Source organism: Lagenorhynchus albirostris, chromosome 17, assembly GCF_949774975.1.
Source record: "Lagenorhynchus albirostris chromosome 17, mLagAlb1.1, whole genome shotgun sequence".
NCBI classification, from domain to species: Eukaryota; Metazoa; Chordata; class Mammalia; order Artiodactyla; family Delphinidae; genus Lagenorhynchus; species Lagenorhynchus albirostris.
In genome coordinates this window covers 54,160,487-54,184,080 of record NC_083111.1, presented here as the reverse complement: position 1 = coordinate 54,184,080, position 23,594 = coordinate 54,160,487, and the positions used below count along the sequence as shown (strand labels likewise).

At 36.5% G+C, this 23,594-nt stretch overlaps 1 protein-coding gene across 1 annotated transcript in view; it reads right to left on the bottom strand.

Annotated features, from left to right (window-relative positions):
• The window catches only part of PKHD1L1 (PKHD1 like 1), a 154,434-nt gene that overhangs the window by 80,101 nt on the left and 50,739 nt on the right, over positions 1-23,594 (bottom strand). The window contains exons 24-38 of the mRNA XM_060127562.1: positions 19,180-19,327; positions 18,510-18,664; positions 16,583-16,705; positions 15,790-15,895; positions 13,199-13,309; positions 11,713-11,877; positions 10,353-10,474; positions 8,497-8,629; positions 7,881-8,076; positions 6,062-6,204; positions 5,538-5,642; positions 4,417-4,605; positions 3,464-3,634; positions 2,693-2,919; positions 623-1,607 (exon numbers count right to left, since the gene is read on the bottom strand). Coding sequence (XP_059983545.1) covers positions 623-1,607; positions 2,693-2,919; positions 3,464-3,634; positions 4,417-4,605; positions 5,538-5,642; positions 6,062-6,204; positions 7,881-8,076; positions 8,497-8,629; positions 10,353-10,474; positions 11,713-11,877; positions 13,199-13,309; positions 15,790-15,895; positions 16,583-16,705; positions 18,510-18,664; positions 19,180-19,327 — 3,079 coding nt within the window. The remainder of the gene's footprint in view (positions 1-622; positions 1,608-2,692; positions 2,920-3,463; positions 3,635-4,416; positions 4,606-5,537; positions 5,643-6,061; positions 6,205-7,880; positions 8,077-8,496; positions 8,630-10,352; positions 10,475-11,712; positions 11,878-13,198; positions 13,310-15,789; positions 15,896-16,582; positions 16,706-18,509; positions 18,665-19,179; positions 19,328-23,594) is intronic.

The following is a 23,594-nucleotide window of genomic DNA, read 5'->3' as shown; positions in this document are numbered from 1 at the left end:
GATAAGCATTCCAATAGCTTGAAGATGATCAGAAACAGCATAACATAATGACAAAGGATCAGGAAGACATCTCAATCTATTCTTAGCTCAGAAGACCAAGTCATACTAAATAATTAAGTAAATCCTATTTTATAATATTTTTTCCACCTGAATGGGCCAATTACCCCCTTAAAAGGAATTCTGTTGTGTTAATAAGTTAATAATCAATTGTAGTTTCCTGGAAACAAGATACTCTAAAAAATTCTCAATGTTAATAAGATGAACTACTTACGAATTTTAACAGGTATTTCCTGTCATATTAACATTAATGACATAAATTAATGACCAATTTTAGTCCACAGGTATACATCTATTTCTTCCTCATTTTGAAATTTAGGTGAAGTTAATGGGGATTTTGTTTTAAAACAGAAATGGGAATTTGGCCAAAAATTTTATCCCAAGAATGTGCAAAAAATAATCACACAATAGAGACTACACAGAACTCAAATCCCATGTATTGATTAAGAGGGTTTGTCTAAAAACACATCCTAAAAATCATTTGTAAACATTATTCCAAGTCTATGCTAGTAAATATTACTGATCATAGTATATCAAGACACCAAAAAAGCAGGTATTGGCCTACCTGTACTTGGGATAACTCCTCTGAGAAGTGGAGTATCTTCCAAGGCATACGTAAATGACAGAGGTGGATAAGCGACTGCATTCACAGAGATCTTTACACTGACCCTTCCAGCTGTCCCTGCTGGGGTACGGCAGTAGACTTCACTGGAATTGACAGAAATAATTTGGCAAGGTTCATCCCCAACAGTGACTGTGGTGTTGCCTGGATAGAAGCCATTTCCAGTGATCATCAAAGTAGTGCCACCACCGATGCTTCCAGAAGTTGGTGTGACAGATGCTACTGGGGGGCTGCTGACAGTAAGGTTTCCCAGAGCTAAGCCTTTCATTCCCACCACAACACTAAGAGGATAAATTCCAGCCGGAAGAGGAGTCACAAGAACAGTGATGTTATTTTCATTAACATCGATTGCTCTAAACTGTTGGTTTCCAATGAAAACAGAAACGTCCTCCAAGATAGTGCCAAAACCTTCTCCTTCAATAAGAACTTTTACAGATCCTTTGATGGTGTTTGGGGAGATTCTTGTTACAAAAGCAGTGATGCTTTCTAAGTATGAAAAGCTGCAGTTCCCTTGACACAGGGCAGGCACTCCGTGGATCAGAAGATTTACTTTCACAAGCTGCTGCGGAGCAGGAGATGTTTCACATTCAATGGCTGTATAATTCACTGACAGAACTTCACATGGAAAATGACCCATAAGGACTTGTACACCAGCAGAAGGAACTGCAAATCCAGAGCCTTTTATGGTCACTTTTGTCATTCCTGTAGTTGACCCTGCATTTGGTAATACCACGTCGATGTTTGGCAAAAGTACAAATCGCCTATCAAATTCACTGGACAGCGTGTTGATAGCAGTGCCCAGATTGTAGACAGTTACTGTGACAATTTCCCTGAGGCCAACATCCATTGAGTTTTGAGGGTCAATATGACACACAATGGAATTATTACTACTTTCTTCTACAACACAGGGATAGCTACCAATTGTAACCTGAAAATAAAATGAACATGAAAACAAGTCAATACATTACTCTAGTGTGAACTTAAATTTTGTATTAGCAACAACTAAATTTAAAAAATTGGGGACTTCCCTGGTGGTGCAGTGGTTAAGAATCTGCCTGCCAATGGAGGGGACATGGGTTCGAGCCCTGGTCCGGGAAGACCCCACATGCCGTGGAGTAACTAAACCTGTGTACCACAACTACTGAGCCTGAGCTCTAGAGCCCTCGAGCCACAACTACTGAAGCCCGCATGCCTAGAGCCCCATGCTCCACAACAAGGGAGGCCACCGCAATGAGAAGCCTGTGCACCGCAACGAAGAGTAGCCCCCGCTCTCCGCAACTAGAAAAAGCCCGTGCACAGCAACAAAGACCCAACGCAGCCAAAAAATCAATCAATCAATCAATCAATTAAAAAAAAATTGATCAAGTGCAAACTTTTTTTTTCATGAAATTAATTTGGGGGCTGATTAAGGCATATCTTGGATTAATCTTAAACTAAATTATGATCATACACAAATGTTCATAGTTACATTATTGATAATAGCCAAAAAGGTGAAAGCAACCCAAATGTCCATGAACTAATGAATGGATAAATAAAATGTATACACTATGCAGTGGAATATTATTCAGTCATAAAAAGAAATGAAGTACTGCTACATGGTACATCATGGATCAACCTTGAAAACATTATGCTTAGTGAATACAACTAGTCACAAATGACCACATATTGTATGATTCTATTTATAAGAATATTCACAATAGGCAAATCCACAGAGACAGAAAAATTAGTGGTTGATTAGGGCCAGGAAGTACGGAGGGGTTGGGGGTAATATCTAAGGACTGTGGGGTTCCTTTTTGGGGCAAAGAAAATGTTCTAAAATTGACTGTGGTGATGGACGCACAAGTCTACGAACATACCTAAAGCTTCTGAATTGTACACGTTAAATGGGCGAGTTGTATGGTGTGTGAATTATATCACAATTAAGCTGTCATAAATTAAACTACGAGTTTACGGATGAAACATCTTCCTTTTATTGTGTAGACAGAGGTAAAAAGGAGATCTTTATATTCTTACCTTATCAGCACATGTGAGATTACTGAAGCCACGTCCAGTAATTGTTATCAATTCATTTAGTGTTCCGATGGATGGACTAATGTTGCTTATAGATGGTGAAAAACAACTTGAAAGCTCAAAGAGCAATCTATCTGAATGTGCAAACCCGGTACTGTTCAGGCCACACAGGGGTTCTGTCGCCAGGCAGCCTGTCACAGAGCTTCCCAAGTGCAAATTCACGGGTCCTCCTTTAGACAAAAGAATTGCCTGTAAGTCATGGATAAAATTCTAAAACAAGAATTGTTTTCAGACTGCATTACTCTAATTTTGATGATGGTGGTTTATATTCTGGTAAGTCTTTTTTTCCCAAATAACAAGAGGAGACCCAGGTGGTTCAAAGTTAAAAGAAAGACCTGGACAAAGATGATACAGTAAAGAGTGAATAAAAAATTAATTTATTTTTCAATTTGTCTAAGGCCAGACCCTATGGGGAAAATAAAACAACATCATCTCACATTTTAATATATTTTCAGGCACTTACAGAGTATCAGAACTTTTTCACATTAACATCTCATTTGAGGCACATAAGGATTCTGGGAGACTGACAGGACAACATTAACATGATCCCCTTATTTTATAGAATAAATTCTAGCCTCAGAGCAGTCCCGACCTATTCAGGGTCATGCGGCTAGTGAGAGACAGTTAGCTCCAGTCATCTGCTTCCTACTCCAGAAAGGTTGCATATACCCTGGGTCACCGAAGTGACAGGGTTTCTACCTTTAACCTTCTTACCCTGAGCATATGTGGCTTCAGTGCCACCCACAAACAGGTGCAGGGGAATGTGCCTGGTTTCAGCTGGTAAAACGTTAATGACTCCTTGGAGAAAAATGGAGTGGGCCTCATCAACATACCCGCTGCTATAATAATGGATTCCAGGTGAAGTAAATTGGTAAGAAAATGAACCTACCATAAAATGAGATTGCACATAATAAATACAAGCAATTAATGCATCTTTGAAAAGAAATTTGAAATAATCATTCAAACGCGCATGCAGGCGACAGGTTTCTTATTTTTCATGCATGTGATATTTCAACAGGAAGTAGTAAGGAAATGACTATAAAACAACTATAAAATGTCTATAAAAGAACTGTCTTGTATAATGAAATTACATTCTAGGAAGGCAAGATCCAGCATTAATTTTTCTAGAGAAACCATGTTAAATCTGGCATAATTCACAGAATCTTAAAGAAAAACTCAACATGCAATGAAAAACAGTTTGTGTTCATGAGTAAAAAGTTCAAACTGCTACATGTGTAGAACAAAACAGGCAGTCTAAAAGGCACACTGTACGCTAAGTTGTCCTAGAAGAAAGACTGATTTTAAAGCTGATTCCAATCAACAGAAGTTCATACTTGCTATCAGATTGGTATGATTAAAACACGTACTTCAATTTTCTTTGTATTTTGCTTGTTTCAATATATTTTTCTGGTTGATTATTCCAGAATGAATAGAGATATTTCTGATATCAGAACTCATCTCCGATGTATAAAATACCTTGCTGACATTCATTTGGAATATTTTATAAATTTGTAATATTTTTACTATAGCAATAAAATGCCAGCTAAATCATTTTGTGTATTTGTATATATTATTTATGCCAAAGTATTTTAAATCTAAACAAATTTCTTTTTATTATATCTGGGAAAAAGAAGCATGATGCAAAACGCAACAAAGCGGAAACATACCTGATGCAGATTTTTCTCTTCTATTGGTAAATCCTTTGCCATCATAAATTACACTTCCAGGACTGGAGACAGAGAAAACTCTATATCCTATTCCCCTGAGATATGGATGTGCTTGCCAATGCCATGTCACTGTGTCTCCCACAGACACATTTAAGACGGACGGTGACCAGGCATAACCTAATCCGTGTACTGGGAACAAGAATTGAGTCATATTTTTAAAGAAAAAAGGAAAAGGAGTACAAATTCTTAATAATTATCTTTGAAAATATTTCCTTTTTATACAGCCACGAGTGAAAAAACCTTTTAATTAACATTGTAAAACTTTTACATGTCTACTTTAAACACATAATAAAAATAAACAGAAATAATGGAAAGTAACATAATGAGAAGCTAAGGAAAAGATAAACCACACAACTCCAAAACTGATGACCGAGAGGCAATTTGAAAAAAATCAGAGTCAATAAACAAGTTGTTCAGAAATGTCACATGGAATATTTTTAAAAGCTCTGATCAATTCTTTTTTTTTTTTTTTTTCTTGTGATACGCGGGCCTCTCACTGTCGCGGCCTCTCTCGTTGTGGAGCACAGGCTCCAGATGCGCAGGCTCAGTAGTTGTGGCTCACGGGCCCAGCCGCTCCGCGGCACGTGGGATCTTCCCGGACCGGGGCACGAACCTGTGTCCCCTGCATCGGCAGGCAGACTCTCAACCACTGCGCCACCAGGGAAGCCCTCTGATCAATTCTTTAAACACAAAAATTTTCTCAGGCATTGAGGCATGCAAAAATCTATATAATTTCTATTTGAATATTTATTTAGAAACCCATAATGGAAAACAAACTATAGTAATTCAGGAGGTTCTATACTGCAGTAAAACCAAGTGGCAATTCCTGAACTTGGAAATCCTAAGCCTAGCCTTCTAGACTCAAGTCTACTGCTTGCTGATTCATTCTATATGTGGCCCCCTATGTCAAGTGGATAAATTCTAGACAGACTATCAACAACTTATACAAAGAAATAACAATAATTATTCTCTGAATACTTTGAAGTATTATAAGTAAAAATCAAATTAATTCCAAGGTAACATGTCTCCATTATTTACAGCAGATAAATGTTGTCTGATACCTGAATCTTCCCCACTGTTGGTAATCCTGAATACTTTCCCTGTTGAATGAACAATACATTTTATGACATTTTCTGATGATGCTGTCACATTGCAAGGGAAGGACCCTAGAAAGAAAAAGGATGGGGGAAAAAACATTTTCTCAAATAGTTTTTGTGAAATACAGAGAAGAAGTATAATTAGTAAATAGTCAAGGCCCTACAAAAGCTCCCCATTACATAGTAGGATCTTTGGTACTTTTTTCTGATAGCAATCATGTTTGAGTACTGACTAGTTTTAGAACAGAGACCTCTCCTTTTTTAAAGTGTTTTATACACATTAAACATTTGGTAATTATTTATTGAAATCAAAAGCAGTTATTTAGTTTATTTTTACCACCTAACCAAATATACTTAACCTTTTACATGCTAATAGAAAAACAAAGCTTCCATGACTGAGAGTATTTGTGTAATAACACAGCACCTACAGCACATCATTTAAGATGAGAAAAATGATAACAGCCCTCCTGTGAGGATGAAACTCTTACCCAAAAGCACAGTGTTCTCAGCTAGTATTGTGCTGAATCCCAAACCCATTATAGTGATTTCAGTTCCACCATATAAGGAGCCCTTCTGTGGAAACATGCTGGTCACTTGCAAAATATACTGTATAGAAGCATTTAATTTGTCTCTGTAAAAGAAAAATTAATAGATATTTCAATGAGCATTCCATGGGGTCATGTTGTTAAACTCTTCTTAGGACCTAATTCATTTAAGAGGAAGTACTTGAATATTTAATAAAACATTACTTTCTCAAACTAGATAATCTGATAATTATCATGACCTCAATTTGGTTGGATCATATACATATATAATAGTTGTTTCCCTAAATATGAAAATAACATTTCTGAAAATCCCATGGCAGGAGAATTTGAGATGGAAGAACTTAAAATACTGTGGGAAAAATATGGTTATGAGAACTGAGGTCACAAGAAATACAGGAAATCCTTTAAAATATTTTATCTAGTTATTAGAATAAAACATAAAGGCATAAAAAACCCAAAAAAACCCCATAAAGGCAGCATTATCTATAAAAAAGAATAGCAATGAAATTCCATACATTTAATATAAGTAAAGTTTTGTGCAATTAATTTGAATTTATCATTCTATATTTGTTGAAAACCTGTCATGATCTCCCTTCCCACTATTTCAAGGAGAGGGTTTTTAATTTATTTTGCTTCGTTACAATGTATCTGCTAGGAGGACATCAAAATGTACAGTGCTTTTCTGACCCGACATATAGAGTTGACTTCTACATCCCAGCTCCCACCATAACTTAAATGAGTCTTTGAGTTAATTTTTATCTAACTTCCTCATCATAACTGAATTGGTAGTTTTTGAACCACCACCCAAGTACCCAGTTTTGTATGCTGTCAATTCTGCCCGTTATATCATCAAGCCAAAGCACAAGCCAACAGCTCTTCTAGAACCATGTGAGCTCTGCCCTGTGAATCTAAGAGGGGATGTAGTGCTGAAGTTTATGTTTACTGTTGCTCTTCTTTCTTCACCTCCCACAAGACTCCTCTACAATGATCTCTCCTTCTACTCTGTCATCAGTTTTACTTGCCTTTTTTTTAATCCCTAAATTCCAGTTTTCTCTTTTTCTAAGTGCTCTAAACCAGTAACTTCCTTATGCCAGAACTAAAATTTTACCAGCTGACAAGCAGCTTCAGGGAAGAAAATACTAAACACCTAGTTAAAGGAAAGTCAGAGCTGGAGGAGGATTCTCTCCACCCTCTCCTTCACCTGGCAGCTCCCATCCGTTTCTTGGCTTACCTGTCACCTTTTCAGAGAACTCTTTCCAGTCCCCAGTCCCTCAGGAAAAATTAGCTCTATTATATGTTCTTGTAGCACCTGGGACCTCTTATCCATAGCCTTTTTCTCACTTATAATCCAGTTATTGATGTAATCATGTTTGAAATCTGCCTCCCCAACAAAATTGTGGGCACCATTAAGGTGGGGGACACAACCCTCTTATTCCCCACTATAAATCCAGCACTGAGAAAGTGCCTGCCCCCCAGTAACTTCTTGATAAGTATTTCCAGAATGAATGAAAGTCATGTGACATATACATAAACCTAGTTCTGCAGAGAAATCTTACAACCTAATCTGAATGGTATTGGTCTCAAACCTAAGCATCATACTGCATGTTATGAGAAATTTTCAGAATCTTTTGCAAAAGGAATTGTAGAAAGGTGAAGAGAGCAACTGAAATATTATAAGGTTAATGACTATTTCTCTTCCTATCTCAATATATTAGCACCATGTGTTCCACAGCTCTGTCAAAGTTTATGGTCATTACCATACCTTGTTGACGCAAAACCCCAGTTTCTGACTTCTACACAGATATCATGTTTTCCAGGAGACAACTTGGGCAAAAGGCATCTAATATCTGTGAAGTTCCAGTGAAGGACCTGGCAGGATTTTCCTCCAACATAGACCTCCATGTTTTGTGTGAGTTCATTTCCAAAGTTATAACCCTTAATTGTTAAATTAACTTCTCCTATTATTTTAAAAGAAAAGTTTTACAAAAAGAGTCAATGTATTATCTAGCGCAAAATTTGAATATTAAGTCAAGCAACTCATCTCTTATGTTTCAATGGATTTAGGAAATCCTAACACTTTCAGAGGTAAAAGAAAATCAATGAAAGAGTTGATAGCTGCCACATGGAGATAAAATTCATGTTTAATTGTTTAACAGGGAAAAATATGGCAAAGAACTTTAAAAATTAATATTTTTCTTATTATTGCACATGCTCAAAGTGATATAATAAACAGACCAATTTATGGTTAAAAAAGAAAACCTGTGACAGGTTTTGCTTTAAGAAACACAACTGCAGAGAAACTGCTTCAAAAGCTTTTTTAGAAATGGTATACACATACATATATATCAAATGACTAATCTTATTGAAGAATTTCTTACCCAGTATTGTCCGTACTTTGGGACTAAAATCAGTTATAACTGGAGTCTGTAAACAATTATAGCTATAAGCATTCTTTGCCATGGCTTGAAATCCACTGGTAATAACTGATATATCAACTGTACCCTCAATTCTCTGAAATAAGAGGAAAACAATAAAACAATTAGAAAATATTAAATGTTGAGATACAGAAATTCAATGGCTAAAAACAAATAGAATTATTCAAAATAAACTTCCAAAGATGTTTTTTTCTCAAAGTCATGAATCAGAGTTAACTATCAGATATTTAGAAAGTTGTGGTGTCAAATGTAGGTTGCATGTTTGAATTCTTTAGATAAAGCTATATGATATAGTGGTTTTGTGGGTATTTATGATCAATTCAAATGCATTTATAGTATCGGATTTCCCAGGGTTCTGCAATATAGTTCAGATATTCTGGACAAGTGAGCCTCTCTCTCTTTTTTTGAAAAAATAAATTTATTTATTTATTTACTTATGGCTGCATTGGGTCTTCCTTGCTGCACGCAGGCTTTCTCTAGTTGCAGCAAGGGGGGGCTACTCTCTGTTGCAGTGCGCGGGCTTCTCATTGCAGTGGCTTCTCTTGTTGTGGAGCACGGGTTCTAGGAGTGCGGGCTTCAGTAGTTGTGGCTTGCAGGCTCTAGAGCACAGGCTCAGTAGTTGTGGCACATGGGCTTAGTTGCTTCGCGGCATGTGGGATCTTCCCGGACCAGGGCTTGAACCCGTGTCCCCTGCATTTGCAGGTGGATTCTTAACCGCTGCGCCACCAGGGAAGTCCCTGGACAAGTGATTCTCTAATTAATAAAGCATACGATACTTAAAGTTTTGAGCTTTTTGCTCTTAAAATAGGCTTGAATGTAATTTTTGTTCCTCTTCATGGACAAATGACATTATTATAAACTTTGCTGACATAGTTCCAGAATCCAAGACTAAAACCTAAGAAAAATATTTGGTGCTTTCACCAATATAGCACCTATACAATTCCCAATTAGGAAAAATCGTTTTCCTAGCATCTAGTACTTAGTGCACACTCAGTGCTTAATTGAATGACATAATTCAAACAAAGCTTTAATTTACTATATCCGCCAGATTCTCATCTCCACCATTCAGTCCAACACATGCTCAAATTCACTTTTCCTACATCAACTACATAATAATTCCCACCCTTAATCTACTATGTTTTTAAATATTAGTGACTGAATTCACTCCTTTTGCACATAGTAAGTAAAACAGAGTCTTGGTATAAATTTAAACACCATTTTAAAAAATAAAGAACAATGACTGGTCCTGAGATGTAATATTCCATGGGAAACTTTATACTGTGTGTGTTTTGCCAACAAACTGAAACGTTAACATATTTAAAATATATATTCCTTAAAAAAACCCCAAAATGTCTAGAATGGCTTCCCTGAATTTTTTAGACTATTTATTACTGCTATATTTTTTTCATCCTTGGATTTACCTTGTCAACTCCCATTCATCATCCTTCCACCTCTGATAGGACATCAACTTTTCCAAGAAACTCTTCCTGACACCCTCTCCCCGCTGTATTTTATCTTCATTTTGTGTCTACTTCTATCATTTCAAATGGAACACACTATTTAACATTGGTTTATATGTATGTCTTCCTTAATGATGTTAAGTATCTAGAATGTGGAAGATAATATTTGGTATTTGGATCTCGGCAAAAAATGTTGACGAAATAATTGTTAAAGAGCATAACTGAAACTCTGCACTTGCTATAGGTAAATAAGGCATTTGTTTAACCCTTTACTGAGATGTTCCTTAATTCATACAAGTTCCGACTTAGAAGAAAAATGACTGAAATCAGATGCCTTACTTTTGGTGTTCTGCAGGTTATCTTATTCAAATTCCCTTCAATTACATTGCAGGTTTCATTGCCGACTAATACCTTTGAATTTTCATTAAAGCCAAATCCAGATAGAGTCAGAAGCGTACCACCTTCATAAGTAAAAACACAAAATCAGACAACAAAAACACATTAGATTAACTATAACAAAAAGACACTTTGGCAGTCATCTAACATCATTCAAGAATTGTCTAATCATCCAAGAGACAGGTTGGCAAATAAATCAAGGACCAGCCTCGAGATATATAGAATCATCACCACATACCCGAGTCTGAGCTCTGGAGTCTGGAGCCGTAAAGGGGTTGCGCTAAGTGATTTAATGAAATAACACAGATTTGCAACTAACATGTGTTTTTGTGTCTTCATCCTAAAGAGAAATTATGCTATTTCTATTTACTCAACCAGTGGGAAATGAGAGTGAATTAAGACTCATACAAAATCCCAAATTTTAATACCTTTAAGTAAAAGAAAAACTAAGAAAAAATCCCAACAAAATAAAAATAACATAAAATATAAAAACAGGGCTTCCCTGGTGGCGCAGTGGTTGAGAGTCCACCTGCCGATGCAGGGGACGTGGGTTCGTGCCCCAGTCCTGGAAGGAAGATTCCACATGCCACGGAGCGGCTGGGCCCGTGAGCCATGGCCGCTGAGCCTGCGTGTCCGGAGCCTGTGCTCCGCAACGGGAGAGGCCATAGCAGTGAGAGGCCAGTGTACCGCAAAAAACAAACAAACAAACAAACAAAAAAAAACATATATATATACATATACATATATATATATGTATATGTATATATATATATACATAAATATATATAAACAGAACACACCAAAAAGATCATGGCCAAAGCACAAAATCCACACTTAAGCATGGTCAAACAAACAAACACAAAGGAAATGAAGCAGGATAGGAAAAATGTGTTATTTTCTTTCCATCTTCTGCATCAGCATCCCTTTCCCTGATTTGTTTCTGGAACCTTTTCTGGGTCTAGTAGCTCCACTGAGACTGTGATTATAAATGGAGCATCTGGTAAGCAGAATAATAACTAATAAATCTTATCTTGACATAATTAACGAGCTTGTTATAGACACGTAATAATTGATGATATTAATTCAATAACCTAAGACGTAAGTAGAAGCAGTCACCCTGACTTGTGCTTCATAAGGAAAGAATTAGTCATCCACTGAGTCGCTGTGCCTTCTAAAAGAGGAGTCTCCTTTGTTCTATATGAGGAAGGTTTGGAGTCCTCTCCCTTCACCCTGTTCTAGAAACAGTTCAATGAAATGATGGAAATGTATGCAATTTTCTTTGTTTGGAACAATTAACTATTACCCGCTAGGCTTCCAGAAGCAGGCCAGATGTGTGAGATCTGACTCTGATAAATGAAGTGTAATTCCTCCTCCTCTGTATTCTGTGCTAGTCCAACATCAGCTATGGACACAGCAACTGGGAAACGTCCAGCACTTCCATTCAGAATCTGGCAGTTGATCTCATTTTCTTGTGATAAAAGAAGAAGAAAATGGTCAAGAAATGCTTTTGTTAGATAAAATTACTGAAATTTTATATTTTCAAATATAAACAGTGGCCTTCATTTTTATACTCCAAGAAATATATCTAAGGAAGACTACTCATATATTAATGGGAGGAAAACCTTTACGAACTACCTCATGTTACGAATCAGACAGGGCTAGAAAAGAGTAAGGTAAAATAATAATGAAAGTGGAGTAAACAATTTGCTCCTGAGTACTACACTGTGGCAAAAAAGTTACTATAAGAAGAATTTTAAATCCTAACCTATAAGATCATTTATATGAATAATTCTAAACACTTTGGTCCAATATATTGTTTATGTCCCAAACTGAGTAAAATATTAGGTTTCAACAAGAAAACTGATAAAGACTAAGTGAAAAACAGTCTTCACTTCATTTGGAACAGCATATGTGCACTTATAATACAGGTGCAATACTGACTATTAGATCTCAAGAATGCATAGAAGATGTAAATTAAAAACAACTTAGGGCTTCCCTGGTGGCGCAGTGGTTGAGAGTCCGCCTGCTGATGCAGGGGACGCGGGTTCGTGCCCCGGTCCGGGAAGATCCCACATGCCGCGGAGCGGCTGGGCCCGTGAGCCATGGCCGCTGAGCCTGTGCGTCCGGAGCCTCTGCTCCGCAACGGGAGAGGCCACAATGGTGAGAGGCCCACGTACCGCAAACAAAATAAAACAAAACAAAAAACAACTAAAATGATATGGAAGGTGAATTTGCTTATGTAATTCCAACTTATTAAAATTAATAAAAATACCTAGGATTATGAAAGAGAATTTTTAGGGAGACAAATAATTATGGTCCTCATTTTTCCATAAATAGAAAATATGATCTTTAAATTCTACATTAATACATAGAGGACTATGAAGTTTGGACTAGAAGTCCAGGAAGATGGCTATGTCCTCTTGCTATGACTAATGAGGCATTTTCAAAGCATGGGCAGAGGGGACCATGCAATATCAGAGCTGCAATTCATGTATTTTTGTGTCCCAGAGACACACTAAAGAAGGAAAGATTTCATGTAATCACTTTATGAGGAAAAAGAACAAAAATCAACTGTTATGGGATAAAGACACTGTACCACAGTGAAAGAATTAGTCTGTAGTCATAACCAAAGATTAAAAAGGTAAGGTATTTATCCAGAGCAGTTTGCCAATTTCATAACCCCAAAGGTACTCTATAGGAAAATCAGTATTATAACACTGCTCTTTGATTCTACTTTCTCTTAGAGAAAAACAATTAGACTCAAAAATAATGATTTTAAAAGAATCTACCATTCACAGAAAGAAGAGAGCAACCTGCTGGTCCAACTGAGACCGATACAGTTGAACTAGGAGAAAATCCCGAGCCTGATACGGTTAGAATTGTGCTTTCTTCATAGGACCCTGAAAAGGACAAATTTAAATAACAATATTAAAATGACAAAACATAGAATCTGTTGTTATGAAATCAGGTATTTCTCAGAGAAAAGTGAGCCTATCTTCTAAAAGATATAAACAATATGCCTATAAACAAGCAGGGAAAAAAGACATTTATTTAGCAATGGTACATTTTTTCCATTGAATTACTGCACAGTGCTTCGTGTTTTGAATCTGTGTGTTTATAGGGATTAGTGGAAAGAATTATCTGACTAAGTATAGAATGTTGTAAGGAAAGGAAAATCATTCTTACGACAAAGAAATTAAACAGACATTTCCATATGGTAACTTAGACTAAGACAGAACCGCCATCACAAACTCCTGAGAATAAACTGTACAATAAGTGTAGTAGACACTTTCCAATTTAAATAGGATATGGTTACTTTATCTGGGATGATACCCATCCTAAAGTGCCTGGGCTATTCCAGGTTTATACTTGCTGGCCCAGCATCCTATACTGAATGTTCTCCATTCACTCTTAAAGGTATCCAGATTTGATCGATAAATGACACGGTCACCCGACCCCATAACATCACACACAACACAGATTATAAATGGATTTAAACAGCTAAGAATGAAAAACAAAACTTCAAAATTTTAGAAGAAACATAACCGAATACCTTAATGACGTTAATGTAGAGATGGATTTCTTAAATAAGATACAAAAAGCCATGGTTATCCATAAAGGAAAAGATATATAAATTAAAATAAATCAGTGATTTAAATGTATCCATGAACAAGATACTAAAAAAAAACATAAGTGAAATACTGGGAGAATATGTGTGCAAAGGATCAGCAAACATAACATACAATATACAGTGCAAGTTGATAGAAAAATGACAATCTGATAAGTGGATAAAAGATGTTAACAAGCAATTTGCAGAAGAAGAAATAATCTAAATGTCCAAGAAACAAACAAGAAGATATTCCTGTGCATTACTAATCAGGGAATAGAAAACATTAAAGCAATGATGAGATAACTTCTTACACTCGTCAGATTGACCAAAATTAGAAACTCATCATATGAAGTGTTGGCAAAGATGTGGGGAATATGGTGCTCTCATACCCCCTGGAGGTACAGCCACTTTGGGGAGCAATTTGGTCACCTAATGAACTGAATACACATATATCCATTAATTCACATGTAGGTATAAACCCTAAAAAAGCTCTAGCATGTATGTTATAGTAGATTTGTACAAGAAAGCTCAATAGAGTCATGTGTAAAAACAAAAAACTTGTAAATGATGTAAATGTCCATCAACAGAAGAACAAATAAATTGGTGTATCCATGAAGTATTTTAGTGATGAATTAGATATACATAAAACCATATAAATATTTCTCAAAATGAATGCTGAATGACAAAAGGTGCAAATGATATTTACAATGTAATAGCTCATTTGTAAACTTAAAAAACCAGCAAAATTACCATATGTGTGTTATACACAAAAGGTATTTAACATGGCACGGGGCTTCCCTGGTGGCGCAGTGGTTAAGAGTCTGCCTGCCGATACAGGGGACATGGGTTCATGCCCCGGTCTGGGAAGATCCCACATGCCATGGAGTGGCTGGGCCTGTGAGCCATGGCTGCTGAGTCTGGGCGTCCGGAGCCTGTGCTCCACAACGAGAGAGGCCACAACAGTGAGAGGCCCGCGTACCACAAAAAACAAAACAAAACAAAACAAAACAAAAATCAAACAAATAAAATGGCATGGAAGAATACACACAGAATTAATTATTGTGATTGCCTCTGGGGAAGTTCGTAGGGGACTAACACTGAGCATGGTGCTTAGAGAGAACTAGAATTATAAAAAAGTCTGAAGAATATATTCTTTCACCACTAAGTTGTGCTATTTTAAAGATTTCAATGGGTTTTTTCTTTTCGTTTGATTTATAATTAGCAAGTGAATTTTCATACTAGTCAACAAGACTAAATATATGATTATAGTATCTGAGCTTACCTTTCTGACTGAAAAAAAGCCACCCCTTACAATCCTTGGTCATGCTGTTTATTTCAATCCTTGGGAGTTCAGACATAATATAATCTGTTTTTTTTTTAAAGCAATCACATACTATGAGGGTATTTTAAAATGTGTCCCCCTAGACTGAGTTCTTGTCAATAATTTTTCTATCTCTTATTCTCAAATCTAGGACCTAATTATTTTCTTTTACTAAACAGCAGCTCTCTTGTTACTGGCATTTTAGTACCATATCTCCTAGAAGTTGGTGAAACTGGAGAAGCAGAATACTAGTGAGTCCAACTTCAACAGTGATATTTTTTGCAAAGATAATTAATGATCTTTCCATAGCTTTCTGATCTGATAGATTTTTTTCACTATGTAGAACTGTCTGCTTGCCTTAGTTAGAATATAAAAAAATCATTATCAGAGTTTACATTTTTGCTAATTGTCTTCCACCCCATACTCTAAGTTTGAAAGCAAGAGATTACCTTGGGAAGGGCTTATGGCCCAGACTTGAGGAGTAGTTGTGGGATCCCATGTAAACCCACAGTCACCTGAACATTTAGCTGGGATTTCATTAACATAGACTTCAACCTTCAAATAAAGAAACACAGAGGTAACAAGAGTAGCATGCTTAAATAGACTATGCATAGGATTTAGAAAAAGTAATGGAAATTTGCTTGTTTGCTGGTTTGTTGGTTTCCAAAAATTAGTCTATTCTATTTATACTTTTCCTGTTTTGACACTTCATTGATTCATTCAGCGAATGTGTCCATTATACGTCAGGCACAGTTGTAAACGTATCAAGCACATTTAACAAAACAGATGACATCCCTGCTGTTACTGAACTTATATTCTAGTGGAGGTAGGACAGAGAGCCTTGCATAAGGCTATAAACTTACAAAAAAAGAAAATGCACATTATGCCCTGGGGGTGATAAGTGCTATGAAGAAAAATAAAGGTTGCTCTTGGGAAAGTCACCTAAACTCCATACAATTTAATTTCCTCATCAGTAAGTGGTAACATTAATAATTACAGAGTTACTATAAAGATTAAATGAAAGAATATATTTTCAAATACTAACAGTAGAGCTTAAAATCTTTTATCATAAGGAAGATAATTTTCCCAAAAGTCACAAAATAATATCATTGAGTTGATCATCTGTTAACAAATAGTCACATGAAAAATAAAGATGTCATCTCTTCTTTTTACCAGGTCTTTAATGTATTACAAAATAGTTATACATTTAAAATTACATCACGAGGAAACTTTCAAAAATACCTGTGGCCGTTTGCTGGGTGTACGAAGTAGGTCTCCCAGTATGCGCCGTCTGAATAAGCCACCTTCCCTTATCCTTGTAACCATCACGTTAGCCTTTTCTCCAAAAATGTTGGAATCATTGATCTATTTTTAGATGAGATTATTTTACTAGAAAGGTTATAATAAATATGATCACAGTAGTTTTTCTTTTTAAGTTTAAGCATGGTTAAAAGTGAAAAGCCAAAGGATGAAAAAAATTCAAAGCCATTTAATCACATTTTTTAAAAAGAAGCCTATTCAAAAATGATCATAATCTACCCAAGAAAAAAACTGATAACATCATTGCAGTATCATATATTGCATCAATTACAACTTGAATTAAATGACTAAAATTAACTTGAATATTTAGGATAAAATACGTCTAAGGAACATGAATTTACTTAATTTGATTTTTTCAAAATATTCTATACTCTTTCTGAATATGACCATTTTGATAAATGGTTCTTAAATAATTGAAAAATGTAGTCCGCTTTCCACCCGAGAGTCAACTTCTCCCCTTTAGCATTTTTGGCCTCTACCAAAACTACTCTTGGTTTTTCATCCACTCACGGAGTTATATTTTCTGCCAATGGTAAAAATGAAACCAAATCAGATCAATATGTATAATTTGGTCATTCCAAAATCATGCTGCCAATATGGTAGCCCTCAGATGCATACAGGGTCTAGCAAAGAGACAGGAGTCTCCATGCTGGGCCTGTGGGAGCCAAAGTGACCAGGAGCAGAAATGATGAATAAAGCAGAGGAGACTGGTCAGGAAAGAGTGAAGGGAGTAGGTGTGCAGGCATCAGCAGAGGAGCAAGAGGAGATCAGTCACTAGAGCTGTCTCAGTTGCAGAATTTTCTTATTCTAGTTTCTGGCCATATGTTTCCTTAAAATAACCCCCATATCTTTATGACATCTATACAATCTATGTATGGTACATTATATTCTATGTTTATTGTTTATATACCTTTTTTTGAATCTCCTGTCCCCCAGCACCTCTGTTTTACCCAAATTGGTTTTATAAGTAGAGTTCTGTATTTATTTCCACCGTTTGTATCATTTTAACAACCATTTTTCTATTGATGGGAATTTCGGTTTCTAGGTTTTTTTACTATTACAAATAACGCTGCAGTGACTAACTTTGTGCCTATTTCATTTCATATTTGTATTATTATTTCAGTAGAAGAGAGTAACACAGCTGAGACTGCTGAATCATAAGGTATCTATATTCAGATACAATTAAATTATCCTTCCAAAAGCTCGTACTAATTTACTGTCTCACCAAGAGTGCATGAGGATGAGAGTGCATCTCACACTCTCATCATCACTACAAAGCATCGTATTTTTGATGTTTGATATCTGAGCCCCCAGTCTCTTCTAGACCCTTCTCTGTCACATATTCTGAGCCTGACTTCCCTCCCTGCCCCCAACCACACTCTAAGCAAAAGTAATTAGATGAGCTCTTAAGGTGTGGCTCTGTTACGAACTTGAAAAGGTCATCTTTGAAACCAGAAAAGTATCCAAGGTCCTAGAACACAGCTCTAGTGCACAGTGGTAGAATTAAATGACAGCGACGCTGGTTATGCTTGGCCCCTCTTACATATACCCAGATTTAGTTCTGAGACTGCCCCTGCCTGTGCCCCTCCTGCCCCTGTCAAAGGTCTTCTAACCGGCATATTCTCCCATAAGGGATCAGGAATAAAGCACCAACAGCTACTCTCCATGAAAGAGAATGCCTGGTCAACTTAATTTACAACAATCTTCTTCTGTTTCCTTTTATTACTGTTTAGGCTATAGCTTGCAGTTTTAAAATACACACAGTCTCCATTTCTTTTTGGAATGAGGCAGGGTGCAAATAAGCAACGAACACATAGAAGAAAACAGAAACCAGGCAAAGTAAGGGAACCTGCAGCAGATTCTGCTTTCCACATGTGCTTCTCCACTTGACGTGCCATGAGTATCCAGCACAGCTTCCCTCTCGTGTAACTGAGACTTGTCCCACTTCTTCTAGACTCTGGAGAGCAAACTGCAAATCTGCAGCTGACGCAGCAGCGGGAATACCTGCACTCGCAGAAGGACGGCAAACAGCGGGAGTCAAAAATTCACAAACCTATGGCCGCCCGTAACATACATGAAATGTGTTTTATCACTTGTAAACCAACTGTCCTCCTCCAAATACAGAAAAAATGAAATCTGCATATTACTTAGGCAACACATTTATATATTTCTGAGAAACAAAAATTACATGAGTAATGTACCTCAGACATTGAGCCTTGGCTCAAATATTTAAAAAAAAAAAATCAGTTAACTCTATAGATAACCAGTAAGCTATGGACGTAAAACAGAAACAAACTTTTGGGAATTTAACCTGGTATATCTGGTGAGGTGATGAAGAAAATGTGAAAATGTCATTTTTCTGAACAATTCAGTTTTACATTACTGACATAATCTCAGCTCTATAAATTACATAGAGAAATAATATTAAAAAGAAATACACCAAAATGTTTATGATGGTTGTCTAGATCAGTACAGTCCCACTGATACATAGACCAAAGTTATGAACTTTTTTCATATACCTTTGAGAATATGTCCGTAAGCGTGAATGTCAAAGCTGCCACTTAGAGGTGGAGATGCTGCTTGAACTCTTTGAATACGAATCTTTGATTCCCCCGGCCAATTATTTCCTCTGTAAACAGACTCATTCTCTGTCTCGTTTGTGATTGTCTAGTTTCCAAAATAAATATTGATAAAATGATTAAACGTAACAATGGCTAACCAGATTTCTATTTCACCGGCATACAATCCTGTGACATGACATAAATGAGCCTCAGGTATTCAGGACTCCTCAGAACGTTAAGGAGAGTCACATAAATCAACACAGGCTATACCTATATAGCTGCGATAATGAGGCCCAAGTCAACTCAGTCATCTGGGCAGCAGTCAGCTGGAACCACAGTAATACCTCACTAATTCAGAGTGCACCTACCATCGCTCAAGGAACAAATATTTATTGAGCAGGCATTCTGTTCAAGGTACAATGCTAATCACAATGGGAAGGCAAAGAAACATGAGATACGGTCTTGGCTATCAAAAAATTAAACACCTTTTTGGAGAAATAACATATGGAAGCTTGAAAACCTAACTAGCAATAAAAGGAAGTATATGATCAATACAGCGACTGATCCAGACTCAGGAAATACCTGTCTAATGTTGAGTGTCAGTCAACTGACAGAAGAAACATGTGCAATAAAAATTCATAGATTGTAACTCTAAGAGTGAAGATGATATTCTCCTGCTTCTGATCCCTGCTAATTTTGTGGAATTTAAAATTATAAGCTCTGGGGGACTTCCCTGGTGGTCTGGCAGTTAAGACTCTGCGCTCTCAATGCAGGGGGCCTGGGTTCGATCCCTAGTCAGGAGACTAGATACCACATGCCCAATGAAAGATCCTGCACATGGCAAGGAAGATCCCATGTGCAGCAACTAAGACCGGGTGCAGCAAATAAGTAAATATTTAAAATAAATAAAATAAAATAAAATAAAATTATAAGCTCTATTGCCCACATAAAGGAGTGAACGTAAGTGCCAAAAGACATATGCAAGAATGTTCAGAGCAGCTTTATTTATAATAACCCCAAACTGGAAATAGTGCAAAAGCCCATCAATAGAAAGGATAAATGGTTGTATATTAATACCATGGAATATTGTATAGCAATGAAAAAGAACGAACTATAGCTAGCTATACGCAACAGCATGAACCTCACATTATCAAATAAAAGAAGATGCAAAAGAGCACACACTGTACTATTCATTAATATGAAGAGTAAAAACAGGGACTTCCCTGGTGGTCCAGTGGTAAAGAATCCACCTTCCAATGCAGGGGATGCGGGTTCCATCCCAGTCGGGGAACTAGGATCCCACATGACACTGGGCAACTAAGCCCACACGCCACAACTATTGAGCTCGTGCGCTTCAAAGAGAAAGCCCACGAGCCACAAACTACAGAGCTCACGTGCCCTGAAGCCCTTGCGCCACAACTAGAGAGAAATCCGCACACCGAAGCCAGAGAGAAGCCTGAGTGCCACAATGAAGAGAGTTCATGCTGTAACCAAAGATCCTGCTGCCTCAACAAAGATCTGGCGTGCTGCAACTAAGACCCAATGCAGCCAAAAATATAAGGGAAATAAATAAATAAATGAATATTTTACTATTTAATAAATATTTTTTAAAAAGTAAAAACAAGCAAAACTAATTAATGGTGGTAGAAGTCAAAATAGTGGTTATCTAAGGGTGCGGGGTAAGTAATCTCATGACAAAGAAAAGGCATAAAGAAAGCTTTGGGGGTGTCTAGTGATTTTCTTTATCTTGATCTGGGTAGTGATTACATGAGTGCATTTACTTTGTAAAACTTCATGGACTTCAGCAAGATTGCAGGATACAAGATCAATAGACAAAAACCAATCACATTTTTATGTATAAACAACAAGCATGCAGAAACTGAAATTAATACAAGACCCATTACAATGGCTTCAAAGAAAATGAAATACTTACATACAAATCTAACAAAATGTACTGAATCTGACCTGAAATTGCAAAATGCAAGATGTAATCAAAGAAGACCAAAATACGTTGGACAAGAAAAAAGCAAAGAAGACCTAAATAAATGGAGAGACATACTGTGTTCATAGATTGGAAGACTCAACATGGTAAAGGTGTCAATTCTCTCTATAGGTCTGCATGCAATCTATAAGTTTAAATGCAATTCTTATCAAATTGTCAGCAAGATTTTTGTAGACATAAACAAGCCTATTTCAAAATTTCTATGGAGAGACACAGGACCTAGAATAGCTAAAACAATTTTTCACAAGAAGAGTAAAGTGAGAGGAATCACTCTTCCGAATGTTAAGGCTCACTACATAGCTACAGTGACCAGAAGGGTGTGGTATCGGTGGAAGGATGGACACATAGAGCAATGGGACAGAATTGAGAATCCAGAAATATATCCACACAAATATGCCCAACTGACTTTTGATAAAGGTACAAAGGTAATTCAACAGAGGAAGGATACCTTTTTCAATAAATGGTGCCAGAGCAACTGGAGGGATAGGCAAACAAATGAACCTGGACCTGAAACTTCACATCTTATACAAAAGTTAACTCAGAATGGATCACGGCCTTAAATGTAAAATGTGTAACTATAAAACTTTCAGGACAAAAACAGAAAAATATTCAGGATTTAGGGATAAGAGTAGAGTTCTTTGTCTTGAAACCAAAAGCACCATTCACAAAAGGAAAAACTTGATAAACTGGATCTCATTAAGAGTGTTGTTCTATGAAAGACCTAATGAAGATGATGAAAAGGCAAGGTACAGACTGGGAGAAAATATATGCAAACCACATACCTGACAAAGGACTTATGTCTAGGATATATAAAGACCTTTAAAAACTCAATAATAGGAAAATAGTCCAATTAGAAAATGCGCAGAAGATATCACAGATATCACAGAAGAGGATATATGGGTGTTCAACATCATTAGCCATTAGGAAATGCACATTAACACCAAAATCAGCTAACAGTATATACCCCATCAGAATGGCTAGAATAAAAAATAGTGATAACGCCAAATGCTGGCGAATTTGTGCAGACACTGGGTCACTCATACATTGCTGGTGGGAATGTAAAATGGTGCGGCCACTTTGGTAAAGAGTACGATAGTTTCTTACAAATCTGTACATGTGCTTACCATATGAACCCATAATTACACTGATGGGCAATTAACCCAGAAAATGAAAACTTACATCACATGGAAACCTACAGATAAATGTTCATAGCAGCTTTATTCATAACACCCAAAACCTGGAAACAACTCAGATGCCCTTCAAGGGGTAAGTGGTTAATCGACTACGGTGCATCCATCCCATTAAATGTTACTCAGTAACAAAAATGAACAAACTATTGATACATACAACAACTTGGAGGGGTCTCAAGGGCATTATGCTGAGTGAAAAAAGCCAATCTCAAAAGGCTAAATACTAGTATGATTATACAAAGTCTGATTCCTTTTCCACAACATTGTTAAATGCCAAAATTATAGAGACATTAGTGGTTGCCAGACATAGGACTGTGCTGAAGGGAGGGAGGTGGGTGTGGCTACATAAAAGGGCATCATGAGGGATCCTTGTGATGGAACTGTTCTGTGGTGGTCAGCTGAATCTACACACGCAATGAAAATTGTACAGAACTACACATACACAGGCACACACAAATGAAAGCATGTAGAACCGGTAACATCTGAATAAGTTTGGTAAATTGTATCAATGTCAATTTTCTGGCTGTGCTATTATGCTATAGTTATAAATGTTACCATTGGGGGATAATGGGTGAAGGGTATGGGAATATTTATGTATTATTTCTTACAACTGCACATAAATCTACAATTATCTCAAAGTTACAGTTTTTAAAACAATTCATTAATCTGGACATTTAACATATGTGCACATACGTTATTACATTTTGTTATTACATTTTGTTAGAGAGCTAAGAGACTGAAAAACATTTACAAGATATTTATCTTGAATATACTAAGACTAAAACATTGGGCCTGGATAGGGTAAAAGCAATTTTCGTGTAACACTTATAGTTTTTCAGTCTTTTTAATCATAAAACTGTTAACACAAAGTTCTCTGTGAGACTCAAATTATAATATTTAATTATTATTTAACCTTTAATCTTGAACTTATTATACTTGGTTTTGGTTTGTTGTAGGAAATTATATTAACTAATTGTATATTTTTGTAAAAAATTAAATGTAAGAATACTCCTCATAATTGTAACATTTAATACAGATCTTATACCCAAACAGTACAAAATACTGTCCAGATCCTTTTGGAATTATGGAAAACCATCTCTTTCCCTTTGTATCAATTTTCATACAAATAAAAAAGAAATGGTGTTTATAACAGAAACAATTTTAAAACATATGCAGAATCT